General features: G+C 36.1%; 5 protein-coding genes across 27 annotated transcripts in view; 3 read left to right on the top strand and 2 right to left on the bottom strand.

Annotated features, from left to right (window-relative positions):
- The window catches only part of Phcl-1 (pH-sensitive chloride channel 1), an 87,271-nt gene extending 73,707 nt beyond the window's left edge, over window positions 1-13,564 (bottom strand). For 5 of the 23 annotated variants that reach the window (XM_072009730.1, XM_072009736.1, XM_074111891.1 and 2 more), the window contains exon 1: window positions 12,992-13,558. The gene's annotated coding sequence lies outside the window, so the exon portion shown is untranslated. Of the gene's footprint in view, window positions 1-12,991 lie in introns of all 23 variants that reach the window. The other 18 variants (XM_072009734.1, XM_072009735.1, XM_072009738.1 and 15 more) reach the window with 13 other exon arrangements.
- On the top strand, window positions 1,146-2,875 carry LOC139990499 (trypsin Blo t 3). The gene is made up of 2 exons (XM_072009857.1): window positions 1,146-1,299; window positions 1,841-2,875. The coding sequence occupies exons 1-2, from the start codon at window positions 1,254-1,256 to the stop codon at window positions 2,587-2,589; spliced, it is 795 nt and encodes a 264-aa protein (XP_071865958.1). The 5' UTR covers window positions 1,146-1,253; the 3' UTR covers window positions 2,590-2,875.
- Window positions 5,369-6,836, top strand: LOC139990500 (trypsin-1). Its single transcript, XM_072009859.1, has 2 exons — window positions 5,369-5,500; window positions 5,985-6,836. The coding sequence occupies exons 1-2, from the start codon at window positions 5,455-5,457 to the stop codon at window positions 6,731-6,733; spliced, it is 795 nt and encodes a 264-aa protein (XP_071865960.1). The 5' UTR covers window positions 5,369-5,454; the 3' UTR covers window positions 6,734-6,836.
- A 267-nt stretch (window positions 13,565-13,831) lies between the features above and the next one.
- On the top strand, window positions 13,832-15,569 carry LOC139990502 (trypsin-7). Its single transcript, XM_072009864.1, has 6 exons — window positions 13,832-13,990; window positions 14,238-14,320; window positions 14,572-14,660; window positions 14,735-14,993; window positions 15,164-15,316; window positions 15,404-15,569. Exons 1-6 carry the CDS (start codon window positions 13,945-13,947, stop codon window positions 15,545-15,547), a joined length of 774 nt encoding a protein of 257 aa, XP_071865965.1. The 5' UTR covers window positions 13,832-13,944; the 3' UTR covers window positions 15,548-15,569.
- Window positions 15,570-15,725: 156 nt separating this feature from the next.
- LOC139991098 (uncharacterized) lies at window positions 15,726-17,462 on the bottom strand. Its single transcript, XM_072010912.1, has 6 exons — window positions 17,263-17,462; window positions 17,031-17,172; window positions 16,824-16,957; window positions 16,497-16,700; window positions 16,129-16,414; window positions 15,726-16,034 (listed from the first exon to the last, which is right to left on the bottom strand). Exons 1-6 carry the CDS (start codon window positions 17,460-17,462, stop codon window positions 15,726-15,728), a joined length of 1,275 nt encoding a protein of 424 aa, XP_071867013.1.
- Between the last annotated feature and the right edge of the window lies 1 nt (window position 17,463).

Below are 17,463 nucleotides of genomic sequence, written 5' to 3'. Positions count from 1 at the left end.
GTATCAGGACTGTCTTTAGTTCGATCGAACTAATATCGTTATCGAAATTTTACAAGCAACAAATCAGAAATTATCGTCGTTAATACATTTTTCTTGCAAAAAGACAATGGTAAATTTCGTAATAAATAGAATGAAATTTTGCAAGAAAATGTTACAAATTAGGAATCGTGTGACTATCTTGGTGTGATCGTAAGAAAAATTAGGAAACGTATAATATAGGAAATGCCGCATTAGTAATTTGCTGATATTATTAATTCGTAAATGATCGTTTAAGAAGAACACGGTGTTGGTGAAAGTAACACAGTAAGCACCAAGTAGCAAGTAGCAAGTCATTAAACCGCAACTATCCACTACTATCGTTGAGATTTTCCTGGCGAACGTGCACTTTGCTTTATTTTTATCAATGTAGGTCAGTAACGAAGGATAAAAGATTGACACGCAGGGACAAGTTATAAAATTTCACGCGTCAATGAAATCTGTCACAACCTGGAAACGACTTAAACCCCTTTTTGGGTCGTTATCAACCAAATTGTATTTTTTTATCATTGAAAAGACTTTTTCGAATTTGAGATAGAATTCTTATCGACTCGACGTTTCGTTAGAATTTTACGCTGAGGATTTGCAATTATTGTGCGAAATTGGAGGAAACGAGACAAAGTTGACTAGAAACATCGGAACGTAAAAATAATTGCGAAAAATTACGGTTATCTGAATCAAAATAAATACACGATGATAATTTTTTTTATCCCCACTTGAACGAACGTCCGGTGAGATACAATTAATCGATAAAGAAAAGTAATAAGCGAAATATTTCGAAGTGGTAAGATGATCAAATTTGATCGGCAGATTTCGACAGATTGAAAATTAATCGAAAAGCGAAGGGAGGAACTCGAATTGAAACGGAAAGACTGTGATGACGTTTCGGACTCGCCTAGTGACACATGCGTAATAATTGAGCCTCAGCATCGATTGATCGATAGCTCTCTCGAAAACTAGATTAAAAGCCATCGATAATAGTTTAACTGCGCGTCTCTTGACCTCCTCTGCAGCGCAGAAATCTATTAATATCGAACGAAAAAGTGATTCGAGATAAGCTCATCGGACGATTCAAGAAAAAGATTTCAGATTAGTTTCGAGAGTGTGCGATAGTCTATATTAAAAGCCACTGATTTTCACTATAAAAACCCGACGGATATCAATTCTGTATCACACATCAAACTCTATCATCGACAAAAGTGGAAGTAACTCTCAAGATGCACAGGCTCACCGTGCTTCTTGCTTTCGTTGCCCTAGTGGCCGGTAAGTTAACATGTACACCACTATTAGAACATCTACCTGTTACATTTACTGTAATAAAATACCAAGGAATTTTACTTTATTTAATCTTTTACTTTATAAGTCAACTAAAACAATCGACTATTTTGCGATTCTTGCGCAATGATTTACGAACTAATAATATTAGTAAATCGACGAGCGACAAGCTGTATATTTTCATGAGTTCGATTAAATGATGTAACGAATGCTATAATTTGGATATTTATATATCTTTATATATTATGCACGCTGTATGAATTTTTGCACTTTCAAATTTCTCACGTATACGTGATCGAAAACTAATCCATAAAGACTTCTACCACAAGCTTCGAAACTTGACTATTTAATTAAATATAATTCTACCGCGTTACAATTACAATTACAGTTACTCACAAAAATTGTGTGAGAAGATTACTCTACTCCCTTCCTCAATAGGGATCACATTTGTCACGAGCTCTTCCATCGACAAAGATCAATTACACAGCTCGTTATAGTCTCACCAAAGCTCTCTGCCTCTGTGTTTCAGGGAACCCGATAACAAACCAGACGGTGCACCACCTCGTCCAGCGAATGGACGGTCGTATCGTAGGTGGCGAGGAAACGACCATCGAGGCAGCACCGTACCAAGTGAGTTTGCAACACAATGGTCGCCACTTCTGCGGAGGTAGCATAATCGCTAAGAACTGGGTGCTAACCGCTGGACATTGCACCGATTTCCCAGCCAGCGGCTACCTCATACGTTCCGGTTCGACCAACGTCAATTCCGGTGGTTCGGTGCATCGAGTTCAGCAAGTGATCAGACACGAAAACTATGGCAGCGATCGTCACGGTATCCCGTCGAACGATGTCGCCCTGCTTCGTGTGGTGGACTCTGACGCGTTCCAATTCAACAACGCCAGGAAACCTGTATCACTGTATCGAGGAAATCCCGATACTCTTGTTAACAAATACGGATTGATCACCGGTTGGGGTACCACCGAATCCGGTCAGCTTCCGGTGCGTCTCCGTAAGGTATCGGTTCCTGTAATCTCGAGACCGTCGTGCAACGCAGCGTACAAGGAAGTCGGAGGAATTCCTCAGTGGGAAATTTGCGCTGGAGTTGCGAAGGGAGGCAAAGACTCTTGCCAAGGTGACTCTGGTGGCCCCCTTGTTATCAATGGCAAACTCGTGGGAATCGTCTCTTGGGGTATGGGCTGCGGAACTGCTAAGTATCCAGGCGTTTACACCGACGTTTCCCACTATAGCTCATGGATCAAGCAACACGCTCGTATCTAATTCGCGAGCAACCCTTTTCTCCAGTTAACAAAATACTCGACGAATCGGTGCACAGATTGTGTTAATAACGATTCTAGTCGTGGTATACTGTAGATACGGTATACATGTACGTGCAAATTTAAGGACAAATGATACAGATTCGTGGAAAACTTTCTTTCTCTCTATTTATCTTTTTCAGGATTTGTTATTAACGCGCGGAGATTAAATGGAATTTCATATGTAACAGAGAGTAAATTTTGTAATAATATCCATCAGCCATGTAAATAGCGATTGTACAGAAAATAAATGTTGTTTCATTACCATAACCTTGCTTCCTTTTATTCGAGCTGAACAATGTAGTAGATATAATGACTCGTGAAAATACTTGAACATTCAGAATAGAAGAGCTGATAAATGTCCGAAAAGTGTCTCTCTTTTACAAACCCGTCTTTTACAAAGATGCATCTTTATACAAAAATGAAACTTGATCTGTCGAACGTTGTGATCTTTATTTTGATAGAACAAAGTGGATCATACGTAATTCGATAAAATAATATAAAACGGAAAATATTGTACATGCATTATTTCCTTATAAAACGAAAGAAACTTTTCGGACGACCTAATATATCAGGTGTGTTAACCTACGAAATTTTTTAAAATTGTATCAACTGTATTGAAATACTAACTATCGCGATGGTTATATTAATAAGATGTTAGATCAATCTGAAAACCTATATGGAAATCTCATAAATTTGTTTTCGACGAACATAATGTATGTAAATTAAATGTGTGACTTTCTTCCTTTTGACATGTAGAAATAGTCAAATCAAATTAATAGAGTTATGCCGACTAGGGTTTTAGCCAACTAACCGACTAGGGTTCTGGCCGACTAACCGACCAGGCTTTTGGCCGACCAACCGACTAGGCTTTTGGCCGACTAGCCGACTAACCGATTAATCTGCTTCTAAGAAGCTGACTAGTCGTCTCTGCTTATCATTTTCAAAGGCCACTACAAAACGCGTCAAATCTATGATTGTTTAATATTGTTAATCCAAAGAGAAATTTTTTTATCATTGTTTGTTATATTTATTTTATTACGTCTTGTTTTTTCGTTTGAAAGTCTTGAAGATTTTTGTTATGATAAAATTAAGAAATAATGGTGCCTAGTCCCTAATTATTATTTTATAATAATTAAGTTATATATAATCCTTAATTGGTTAACTTATTTATTTTATTTCAATAAAAACAAATACTTATTTTTTATTTCTTAATGTAACAATTATGTTACATACCTATAAATAAGTATATTACATTACTATATATTAAAAAATATTAAAATTAGACTAATGACAGTAAAGAAAGGACATTGTATTTTTATTTCTACGCTGTATCAAGCTATGAGTAAATAAAAATCTAAGGCCGATCAATCTTGCCGACTAGTCATCGTCTAGAAAAGTGGCCGAATAGTCGACTTAATCGATTAGTCGGCCACTAGTCGTTACATCTTACAAATTAGAATATACAATTAATCCAGACGATCTACGATAAGATTGCTACTCAAGTTTTCAGAATCTTCATCGTATTATTTGTAAAATCATATCAGGATTAAGTATCAATGTAACTATCACAATTTTAATACCGCTCACGCGACAAAACCAATAATTTATATAGCGATTTCCATTTGGAGATTAAGTATAATGTACGTGCATAGATTATATCTATGACAGAAGGTATTAATTTCGATTAATTTGATCTTTATTTATTTCATTAATCATTACGTGAAAATTTGCATAAGTCTAAAATATTGTTAAAAAATTATTAAAACATTTAAGTATTACTATCTCGTTTGAAACGTTAAACCACAAAGAATCCGCGTAAGGATCATAAATGAAGAATGTGATAAATAGTTTTAAAATGTAATTTTACTTTCTAGTATTTCTAGTATTTATAATTTTACTTTCAATTCTGTATTTTTATATCGTACTGAACTTTTCAAAACTGTCGATTATCGTAATATTAAACATACCTTTGGTCATTTACAAAGGATTCATTTATTTTTAAACTGACATATGCTTATGAAACATATAACATAAAAGCATATTTTTTCTTTTCAACTGTATTTGTCATTAATTACAAGCGATATCGAAATAAAACAAAATCAGCAAAAATCCAATTATCACCCGTATGATCTTTATATTCGATATTATAACGATAATCTCGTGCTGGTATAATAGAATTACATGTTCTATCACTATTATGAACAATGCTGTCTATAAACGACTAAACACAGATTTAGATTTTGAACGGACTTGGAACTTTTTTTATCAAATTAATCCCAAAATTTTTATCGGGATTTAGATTAGAATTCTATGAATACCAAGATATATTTGTTAATAGACTACAGATTTTTATATTATAAATTTAAAATACTTGTTACATAGCGGATAGGGCAAGTCTCAAATTTAAATAAATAGAATAAATAAATTTTAATAAATTTACCACTTTCTTTGTTATGCTAATAAAGATGTAAAAATACACGTCCACGGCCCATAATAATTTATAACGAATATGTATACATCAGCATATGCATGCGTTATTATACCTTTTTAATGAAAAAGCATAAATTAAACGTAAACAGGTAAAACGAAACCAAAAAATTAAGAAGAAAGCTTACTGTCAGAACGATAAATTTTGATTGATACGGCTGATTTCATACCAAATCCGTGTAAAGTACGGTGGCTTTACGAATTCTGGTTCTTGCTCTTATCGACGCCACGTATAATACCTTTTGTTCGATATATTTATTGTTTATGACTCATTTTCATATAAATACACCACAAATTCTGTAGAAAGGCAGACAAACATTGCAACTCCTTGGCAAGCAAGATGTTCACACAACTGAGTTTACTCGCCTTGTTGGCTGCCGCGACAGGTAAGTTCTTTATTCTCAACGATACCCATTCACTTTTCACTACCCAAATTCATCTAAAAAAATTGTAACTTAAGATATTTAATAACTTGTTATTTACCGAAATATTTGATTGACTTTGCGATGCTTGACTCGATCACTTTCTGCTGCTAACGTTTATGTACAAAATTGCAGTTGAAAATATTTGGTAAAGTCTTCCAGGCCTTTGATAAAGATATTAGAAATCTACAAAGTCAACGCTTCTTATAACACCCGGACGCTTTTCTACTTAATTCGGCCATTTATAAAATCCCACGCTATTCGTTAAACGTATTTAAAATCCACTCCTTTAACCGTGCTCATAAAAATATAAGTACCACGTATATATAAATATCCGCAATCTACCTACCGTTTCTTTAATCATGTTCATAAAAACGTGAACCTGCATAAATCATTTTAATCGTTTCCCGTATGCTTTAAACCGAAGATAAAATTATTATTCCACCAGCGAACCCGCCGCTGCAAAGACCGATCTTGAACTCCCTATTCCCAACCGGGCAAATCATCGGTGGAACGAACGCAAAGATCGAGGATGTACCGCACCAAGTGTCCCTTCAAAGTTCCGGCATAGGCTTCTGCGGTGGCAGCATCATTTCGGACAAATGGGTGATAACAGCTGCTCACTGCATGTCTTATCCACCCGAATGGATCACCGTGAAAGCCGGAACAACCACCAAATCCATTGGCGGAAGCACACACAAGGTAGCTGAAATAATCATCCATGAGAACTATACGACGAATTGGCGCGGAGTACCAATGAACGACGTAGCCGTGCTACGAGTTTCGAATCCTTTCACATTGGACAAAACGCGTAATCCTATCAAGATCTTCAAACAAGACGAAGAATCCGCCGTGGGAATCACCGCGACAATCACCGGATGGGGTGCGACGAGAGAAGGTGGTAGCACTGCCGAGATCCTTAAAACTGTCGATGTACCTATCGTATCGAAGAGCTCCTGTAACGAAGCCTACAAATCGTACGGAGGGTTGCCCGAGGGACAAATCTGCGCGGCGATGCCAGAAGGAGGAAAGGACGCTTGCCAAGGGGACTCTGGCGGCCCCATGACTATTGGTGGACGTTTGGCTGGCCTAGTGTCCTGGGGTTACGGCTGTGCCCGACCTGGCTACCCTGGTGTTCACACAGAGGTTGCTGCCTTCAGCAATTGGATCATCTCCAAGACTGGAGTTGAAGCGTAAAGTTTCCCGAAACTGGATCTTCCTCTTTTATCTCTAATAAGAATTATGCGTAAATAACGCACTTGTATGGTACGATAAATTCAATAAAATTTGATTTCTCTGACGAGTATAGAACGCTTCGCTCTGTCGGATCTGCTGGATCCTATTCTGGCGTATTGCAAGCCTTCTCCGCATATTTCTTCCTCTTCTTTCCTTTTAGAAAGGTCATGTGCCCTCGTGACGTTAATAAAGAAACCGATAAGCTATTCCAAAATATGGATCTAGTCGAGATATCGAAATTAATATACGGTGAACAACTTGGCATCTATAAGCGTTGTCATTCAAGGGATTCGTTAATTCGTTGATTTTGAACTCGTTTGATTGTCGAGCTACAGGTAAGAGAAAATTTATCTGCAGAAAGATTAGAAATTGATAGGCCACAAATTATTCGAAAACTAAGAATCGAAATTGCTAGGTATTTTCTCGCAACACTTAATGATCACTATTAGCTTGCTATTATCGTCGCACTTGTGGATTGTCGAAGCACGTGGATATAGATCTGTCATTTACATCGATGTGTTATCAATAAATAATAAATAATGTTACTAATGGAACAATAGTCGACAGTGGCTTGTTTCCTCTGCGCTTGAGTGATTTCATAAAAGAACAGTAAATGATGCTTCCAATTGCTAATTCATCGTTAATTCGTACACAGTGTTAAAACTCACATACTGTTACTACAAATCGAGCAACGTCATCGGATGCTTATGAACATATTGAACTTGGTGCTGTTATTAGTTATATCTCGGTACGCGTAACAAAGCAACCTTTTCAAGCGAACAATTCTCGCGCGCATCCTACGAATCCGGTTGAAGTCAAAATTAATTCTCCTTTGGTAGAGCCAACAGAGTTTCTGATTCAATCTCGGCTAATGCTCTAACCTTATTCCACTTCGAGGCGGAAACTAAGGTAAAGTGCGACTTTCATTAACAAATTGCATCGTATCGTTGCAACAACATGGAAACGCGACTTCTATGGAATTCCAGGTTGTGCTCCGTCGCGATTGGGCGAAAAACCATTAATAAGATTTCGGGAACGTTGGCCAAATAACCCGAAATGTTGTCCTCGACGACAAAAAGCTCGACGTTATCGGTGGATTAACGACGAGGTTGTACAACAGTGCATCGGTATCACGCAATTAACAGTTGATTTACGTTATCGCGTCAAACGATCGCACTTTGCCAAAGTTCCTTCAATTCTGCCAGCGACCGTGTCGCATCGATACAATTTATTACGTTTTATCTTTAATTCGTACACCTCGCGCATTCAATATGCTGAAACAAAGGCGCAGATGAAAAACACGATGAATCGCGTTTCGTTTATGAAAGAGCGAATTTTTTAATTCCATACATCGTCAAATAATTCCAGCTCAAAGCTACTTTTTCAGTTGAGTTTGGATTGAAATGCGTTATTAATTTAGCGTTATACTTAAACACGATAACTCATACCGTGTACCGACTTTTTGTTAGTTGTATGTTCGCAGTAAACCGCTTTTATATACATTTTCAGATTAGTCCCAAATTCTATCAGTATGATTACAGTAGTCCTGACTCGTTACTAATAAAATATCGAAATGCTTTGTTTTATACGAGCCGCTGATCCGCCAAATTATTTAACTCCATAGAAGACAAAGTTTTCAAAAAGTGCAGTCGACCACTTTGCTCTACGAACAATTCGTATAACGCAAACAGCGTAGATTGTGAAATATTTCTGTGGTATATATTCAAATAGCTTCGTGAGCCATTGTACTTGCAATATTTTCAGTTTAAGTGTTACAAAGGGCCTCCATACATGATATTTTGTCGAGTTTATCGAGGAAGAGAATCCTTTTGTACAAGATGCGTATTCTTCGCGGCTAAAGGGCTACCGCAGGGAAAATCCAACGTTCAAGGTAAACGTATCGTTTCCTCGCAGGTTAATCGCGACTGACCTCGATCGTATCGTCCTCGTTTGCCAGGTTCGATCGTTAATTCCGCGTTGGCCAAGCAAACGTTCTAAAAATAATTTATCGACTGGGTCCTTGTTCGTGCGTTTGGCTGTTTGCGTTCTTGTCTTCTTTCTCTCGTTCGTCGAACTTTGAACGATCGATCATCCGGATATGCGATAACTGGCAGGTTGACGGATAACGAAATATGCATAGTCAGACAGGTAAGTTAGAACGGTTTGGTCTCGCGAACGGCGGAAACAAAGCGAATTGAGAGATTAAAATATCGAACGGAAGATTGGAAGGTTCACGGATCTTGACAATTTTCTCGATTCCTGATCCGATTAGCGACTTCATTGAAGGGAGATAGAATTTGGATAGGATTTGCAAAGTTTCATTCTTACTGGCGAAATTCCACTGTGTATCGCTATGCATACAAAGCGATGAAACGATACACACGGATGCATATGGTCGCACGGTCTGAGGGCGTCGAGTTACCACAAATGCAAATGCACTTACGATACAATAATACACTGTGCTTTATGACTATAAAACTACCCTAAAATTCTTAGAGGAAGAGAGGGAGGTTACTGCATTGGTAAAATGTGAAACTAACGTGAAAATGTAATAGGTGGAAATTAGAAGATATTTATTGCAAACATATATCTAAGAAAAGATTAGTATATAGCATCAATAGTCGGCTTAAGTGCGTAGTATGTAAGCGTTAAAGATAATGCCACTGAACATTGATGCCTATAATACTTAAAATACTTTTATCACCTCTGTGCTTAATTAGAATCCTCCTGCTCTTTGATCATAAAATGATATTAAAATTAGAAAATTATTTTGTAACTTTCATCAAGACGAGATTTACATAATGAAAATGTATAATAATCGAATTAATATCCATCTTATAGTTAACATTTCGTCGACCTTCCTTTTTCACAAACAACTGTCTGCAACCTATTAAGTATGAGAAGCCTCAAGTTTTTAAAAAAATCTATTTTTTCCCCAATATTTCTTTTAAACGTTCTTTTCACTTCATTCGCGAATCAACACTTTTTGGAGTAAGTACGTTTAGCATTACAAGTGTCTGCACGTAGTGTACAACTATACATCCTCCAATATATTTAATAATATAGAAAATATTTCTACTATTGTCACAAAGAAACGTCTAATGAAGATGACGATCAAAATCTGCTCTATCGCAATATTTTAGGCCTTACATGGTTCTTTTATGGGAAAATTCAATTATCTCATTGACCGTTAAGCATGATAATTTAGCACGTACCCATACACTTTTAATCGATATTTATAGAAGCCACTCAATATTTATAGGTCGACCGACTTGATATTTATAAAGCCGATGGAAGAGCGTGACATTAAAAAAGGGAAAATAGGGGAAGAAAGAAAACACAAAAAGGGAGATGAAAGAAAAAAAGGGCAAACAGTCGCGGAATAACATTTTTGCCGCGAAAATTTGTTCCGTTCGAGAGTTCGGAAAAATATACCAACAACTTTTAACGTTCCTCGCGATGATTATCTTTGATTTACTCTTGTTCCCAGCAGAATCAGAGAAAACAGTAGGGTACAGCAGGTGAAACGTAGTTTGGCCACTCGGAGAGCGCGTGAACTTTTGACCTCGACTCTAGGAACCCGTGCCAACCCCAATCGGACCAGCTTGCTCGAAATATTCCTGTCAACCCTTTAATGGCAATTGCTATCTTAATTTTATTCATACTACATCGTAACCGAATTATTCACGAAAATAAAAATATCTCGCATCGAAAGGTTACCAGAGAATAATAAAGAAGCCTCATTGAAAATCGAACGGAACTGGATTTGCTGGTGAAACGAAGAAATACAACGATCTAAATGGCTTTCCGTTTCTAGAAAGTGATTCGTTTTCTCGTATTATCAACAATGCAAAGGCAATCCCCGTTCATAAGGTCATAACATACGTAAGACACCGATAAAGTCGACGAAGCTGTATATGCATAAATGAATATGCATGCAGGCGGGAACATCGACGACTCACTCGAAAGCTTCATCTTTGAAAACGTAATTAACCGCATACGTGCTTAATACCGAAGGAAGCGAGGCCTGCGTGGTTCGAGCGTCCTCGGGCATCCTCGAGCGTCCTCGAGTATCCTCGAGCTCAGCTCGATCGCATGTTTTATAAAACTACAAATATAAATCGTGTCCGTCGATCTTCGATACACATATGCTTATACTGTTCGCTCTTTTTCGCAGCTTGTTTACTTGTATCTTACATATCGTTTTCAACGAGACATGCTAAGCTTTCCTAGAGCTTTTAGGAAAAATCTACACCTAAAATAAACCCAACGTACTAAACGCTTCGCAAATAGTACAGGTTGCGGATTTTTTTGCATTCGTGAGAAGGTGACAGATATAGCTGTGCGTAGAATGTACGTAATTTGCAAAATTATATGAGATATACGGTCTAGAAGTCACAGAAAAATTATAAAGTCAAATTACATCCAAGTGAAATGGAAATATATTAACTTTCCGCTGGGATTCTAAGGTGTCATTGAAAAATTTTAATGTTGATTTGTAGGTTATGATTACAAAACTGTATCTAACTGAAGATTAGTGACATGTTATTTCATGCGTTATTTTAGAGCAAAATTATCACAATCTTTATAAACGTTTTTCTCGAATCTCATACTAATAGTTAAAGATTAAAAATACAAAAATACATAGAATATAATTTACGAAAACATAAAATATCCAAGGTACAGTCGCTATTCGTTATAATATTTAGTAGATGAACAAATCTTTGTCTAGATTTTAATCTTATCTTTATTTTCGCAACAATAAAAGTTTGTATATAAATATCCGCATTTTAATAATATATAATAATATCAAAAATGCTTTTCATACGCACGATGAAAAATCATCTTTCGATTGTACAATGTGAATATTTCGAACATCGTAACCTCAGCACTGTAAATAAATACATCTTTTGTAGAATATCATATTCTAACTAGTAATTCTAGGAAGAAATCGATAATATTTCTTTGTCGCGTTGTTTACGGATCAATGTTAAAAAGAGTATATAATTGCCGGTTGCCTTTGAATTCATTTCATCGAAAGTCGAAACAAGTTATAAAAATGCAATACCAAGAAAAGGTGTCGTAACCTAACCCTTCAATGTTTGCTCTATATATCACGATTGTGTTTGTTTCCGATCATTTTAGGTTAATCGTTCGACCGATTTATTCGTATCAAAGATGTCACAATCGCAACGTTTGGAATTTATCTAGAAGCTAAACATGTTAAAAAAAGCCTAAACAAAGCTCAGCTGATCTTATTTTTGGCACTGAATATTTATCGGACGAAAATGAATCGTTGTCGAATTTTGAGAACGAAATCGTCTTCAAACTAAGATATCGTTTCGATGAAAAATTCTCTGATGGTTCTTTGCATATACATGAACAAAGTATCGCTATATATTGATGCTTTAAATACTTGCTTAACATCCGATAAACAATTCAATAAGTATCGATCTAATATGGTGGATTAATGGCGAACAAATGGAACGTTTCGATCGAAAGATTCTTCGCATGACAACTGAATTCGATCGAATTAGACGAGACTGACATCGATTAAAAGAAAAAAGAACTAGCTAGTTTCATTTCTAATATATTACGTCCTATATATCACATATATACTGTTTCTACGTGCCTAACTTGCCTATCGCACAAAACAGTCAATAGACGGCGTCGGATAACATTAACAAGACGTTATAAAAAAAAATGTTAAATATCGTCTTCATTTACTACACTAAATATTAACATTCAAAAGTCATGTGTTTACTTAGCTGCTTTATTTAGTCAAGAACAAATAATAGAATCTTTTATCGCGCCCAAACACGCTATATTTTATTCTGCGTTATAAGATATACGCCCTACATTTCAATGTCGAAGAAGACGCAACTAGAGTGAAAAATTCGATATAAAAAGCGATAGGTCATGAGGCAATCGAATACCTACAATGGCTATAAAAAGTATTTGCGGATTATTGTATTTATTATAATACTTATATAGTAATTTATTAAATTCAAGTACATTAAAGTGTGTGTCATTTAATAGTATTTTTATATGACTGCAAGAACTTGATACTTGGTAAAAATGGAATATTTTTTCACAGATCGAAGACTCGCAACGATTATCGATCTATAACAAATGTTCGCGTTTCCGACCAGAAATTCCTCAAAGACTCTCGTTATGTCACTGGCGAATGCATATCTGGCACATGATCAAAAGACTCACCGAAACGATGATCTCTGGTAACGCGTCCGTTTAGATACTCCTCCGCTGATTCGTCAACTCGCTCCGGAAGTTAACTTGACCTTCAATCTGTTGGATCGACAAAGAATCGCACTATGATACTCGAGTAGGGCATCCGAGGTCAGGTCCAGAACAATACACAATTAAGAGAAACGTAAATGGACGTATGCGGCAGATAATCGCGCAGAAAGACGTCAGTAAAGACACGCACCCGACCGCGGTAGCTTTTAGACTGAGGGTTGTTTCGGCGCGACACTACCGCACCGCCACCCCTCGACCAGCCGGCTCACTAGACACCAGACCGCCGCACCGCCGAACTAACGCGAACCAACCAAACTACAAAACCATTCGACGTTCTCTCCTGCCAACTATTGTTTCGCAAAACGATTGGCTCGAATCAAGCTTTATGAAGCTTCTTCGACACTTCATAACTTCTGTCCATGCTTCGTTCCTTTACTTTTTTGTAATTATTAAACTATGTACTTTGCGCGAGTTCTTATGTTTCTTTGAAATCAATTTCTTTTATGTACCCACATTAAAAAATTGTTGTAATTGTAATTGTTATATAATTTCTTAACAGAATGGGAAAATGATCAAAAAGAAGATAAGAAATAATATATGTTATTTGATATTTATATACATATTCTAATTTTCGATAAATATTTCGATAAGTATTATTACGTCTGTTTTCCACGAACTTACGAAACTAATTTCTAAATAATTGCTCATTTAACCTGTGCGTGTAATCTAACGATAACGATACCGACCGCCCCTCGCAAACAGTAATTTTACGACCGTTACAACAAATTCTCGTATAATTACGTTAAAAGCGTTTCATTTTCCGATAAGCTTCGGGGATAAATTGGGCAATCGGTGCGTAAAACTCATTTTACGCTGGATAAAGCAAAAACAGTTACGAATAAGCTACGTTCGATATGAACGAACTTCTTTTCTGTGCAATTTCCCTTTTACTACTCGGATGTAAGTATGCGAATATAGATATATTTTTCAGTATGTCGAACAAGACAGATTAGCATTCCTATTTTCAGCACTTTCATTTACAAACTTTTTATACGCCTGTGTCATTTTATGTACATATATACATATTTCATTCTTGCACACCAATAAAATAAAGTCTTAACTTTATCCCGTACATAAAATAAATAATAATGATAGACGAATCAAACTTAAAAGACATGCTTCTGGCGGGACTTTCGAATATTTGTAGCAAAGACGAGGGGACAGGAGCTGCCAGCGGTAGATCGAATCGTCGATGGAGCACCTATCAATATTACGGAAGTTCCATATATGGTAAATAATTATGTTCGGTCATTAGATCTTTTTTTTCTTAAATTAACTGAAAATATTCATGTATTTGAAATTATTATGTTAAACTTATGCAACACATCTTTCTACGTGTCTTATTATACTAACCTTTATACAATAACAGCACTTTCTCCCATCTGATATGAATAATAATAAATAATAAAATAAGTTAGAGATAATGAGTAACTGACAAACAAAACTAACGACGTTAGTAATGGAATGATTATCTGCAATAGTTATCATACAGAGCAAATAATGAACACGCATGCGGTGCTGGTATCCTCAATAGAGAGTGGGGAGTAACTGCTGCTCACTGTGTCGTTCCGTAAGTAAAAAGACTTTTTCAAATTCGATTTTGAATTTCGTTTTGTGTGTTTAATACTGATTCGATTGACATAGATTCATCGACAATCCCGAATTTTCGATAACCGTCCGTAGTGGATCTAGCAAATTCGATACTGGTGGTGTTATTCACAATGTAACGACACTTTCTTACCACGAAAATTACGACGCAGGAAACAACGATTACGATATTGCGGTATTCAAGGTACATCCTCCGTTTGAATTTAACAACGCGACACAACCTGTCAAGCTGCCTGAGGACAGTGAAACCGTTGACACAAATTGGGGTTTAATCGCCGGTTGGGGCTACTTCATCGTAAGTTTATTCGTAGAAGGTCTATTCTCTGTTCAATATTAACTTGTTAATCGGGTCATCCCTTGTAACCCAGAAAGAATTAAATAGCCGATATCTTGGACATAATAATATTTTTATTCAAGGGCTCTATATTTCTTACGTAGAATTGTAACAGACAAACAAACTTTTAGGATTTTGATCCTGTATTATCGGAGACTCTGCAATACGTTATAGTGCCGAAAATGAAGAGAGAGAAATGCTTGGCGGACTACAAAGGCAAATATGAAGTAACAGAGCGGCAGGTTTGTTACGGATTTTCAGAAGGAGGAAAAGATTCGTGCAAGGTAAATCATAATATATTTTATAATGATCAGAGATATTAACTCTGCTCTGGAGTCTAACTTACTCTGAATATAATTGATCTTTTATAGGGTGATTCTGGTGGTCCATTGGTTAACAAGGGTATCATGATCGGTATAACCTCGTGGGGCCCCGATTGCGGTGGATCACACGAACCTGGCGTTTACACCGACGTTATCGGGCTAGTAAAATGGATTAAAAATAAAATTATGTGATCATTATAAATTGCAGAATAATTTTAATAAATTTGCTTCACGCTTTCGAAACCGACAGTGGAATCAGATATTCTAAATCGATCAAGTCATTCATCATCGGCTTTGTACAACATCAGTGTCATTATTAAATTTAATATTATGAAAAGCTTATAACACCGTATTATTATATTTAACAGTATTATACACTTTCTTTCGGTATGACTAACTCAATAGTTTCTTGATCCTTGGATAATACAAATCTAGCCCTCTTATAATTCAAAAGATTCGCTTTCCTTTGCGCTGACCACGTTTCGTATCCGAGTTTATAGAATTTTGGCAAACGGTCGAAACCTCCAGCATCAGCTAACGCATTGTTGTAATCCCATTGTTTGTCACTTAATTTGTGTGCATGTCTTTTCTTCGAGGTTTTTATCTTCGACTCTTCCAGCATAATTGATCTTGTTGGTAAGCTTGCTCTTTTCTCTAATAATGCAAGGAAATATTGTATCTGGAAAATTTACATCTATATACCCGTTACTTGCATGTTTAATAATATTTAATATACACGTTTAATATAATATTTAATATATCAATCGTATTACTTGCATGTGAAACATAGGAAATGGAACAACGACAGTAGGTACTCCAATAATACACATCGTAGGATGGTCAATATTAATTAAATGTTTATATAAAGGAGTCACGAAGTTATTATCTACTCGTATTCCACAGTTTTCGTCTAGAAATGGAAAACTGTACCGATACCCCGTACAAAACATAAATACGTCCACTGTAATGGAATTTTGATCTTTTAAAAAAATATTCCCCTCCTCTATCTTTTCCACACCGAACACCTCGATTACGTTTGCTGGTAAGGGGCTATTTAATCTATATGCATTGAAAATATAATGCTTTAATTTCTCCATTGAAAATTAATTAAGTAACTATATTCCAAAATTATTGGAAATACCTTTCATTATTATGGCTTAAATATATTCGAAATGCGTGGTTAGCCAAATCAAGAGCAATATCGACTCCGGAAGCAGCTGCTCCCAATATTAAAACGCTTTTACCAGAAAAATCTTCTGACTTTCGATATGAATGACTGTGTAGTATCGTACCCGGAAATTTTTCGATTCCTGGTATCATTGGTATGTAAGGATCGAAGTAATGTCTAAATCAAATATAATTAAAACAAAATTAATAAAATATAATTGAAAAAGAATTAAATTAAATAAAAACCAAATTTTAATCTATCATGAATCGTTACGATATTTAATATTTATGAAAAACGTACCCATTACAAATCATTATAACGTTAAAGATACTTTCTTTCTCTTCTTTTGTTTTTACAACTTTTGTTCGTACAGCCCATTCCTCTTTGCCTTCGGCTGAAATTTGCAATCGAACGGATTCTACTCGTGTTCCAAACTATAACATTATACCTTTCATAGCAAGTCAATAAAAAATTTCTCACACAACAACGAGACTTATTCCCGCTTACCTGAATATGTTTAAGTAAATCAAAATATTCCGCGTAATTCTGTAAATAAGTTCGAACTTCCTGATGTGTCACACAACATGGTTCTTCAGCGTTCAATCTCTGGTAATCAGGGAAATTCATAATTTTCGCCGGTAAATTAGTTCTACAATGACAAATCCAGTATTCTGTTTCTAATTTTAACAGTTACTCGATAGACATAACATAACGTAAAATAAGTTGCACAAAATTAAACCTTAAGTCTCGATACATGCTCGAATGAACGGGCAAACCATTTTCGTCGACTTCAGTTGCTTCTTTGTAAACCCATGTACCGCCGATATCATTTGTTTGCTCAAAAACATTTAATTCGAAATTCAAACTTCGCGCAAAGTGTCTGGCTGCGCAGAGGCCAGCTGCGCCGGCTCCTATTACGCATACTCTTCTCTTTTTCATC

The sequence above is a fragment of the Bombus fervidus genome, chromosome 9 (assembly GCF_041682495.2).
Source record: "Bombus fervidus isolate BK054 chromosome 9, iyBomFerv1, whole genome shotgun sequence".
Taxonomy (NCBI): domain Eukaryota; kingdom Metazoa; phylum Arthropoda; class Insecta; order Hymenoptera; family Apidae; genus Bombus; species Bombus fervidus.
This window is presented reverse-complemented; position numbering and strand designations above follow the sequence as displayed.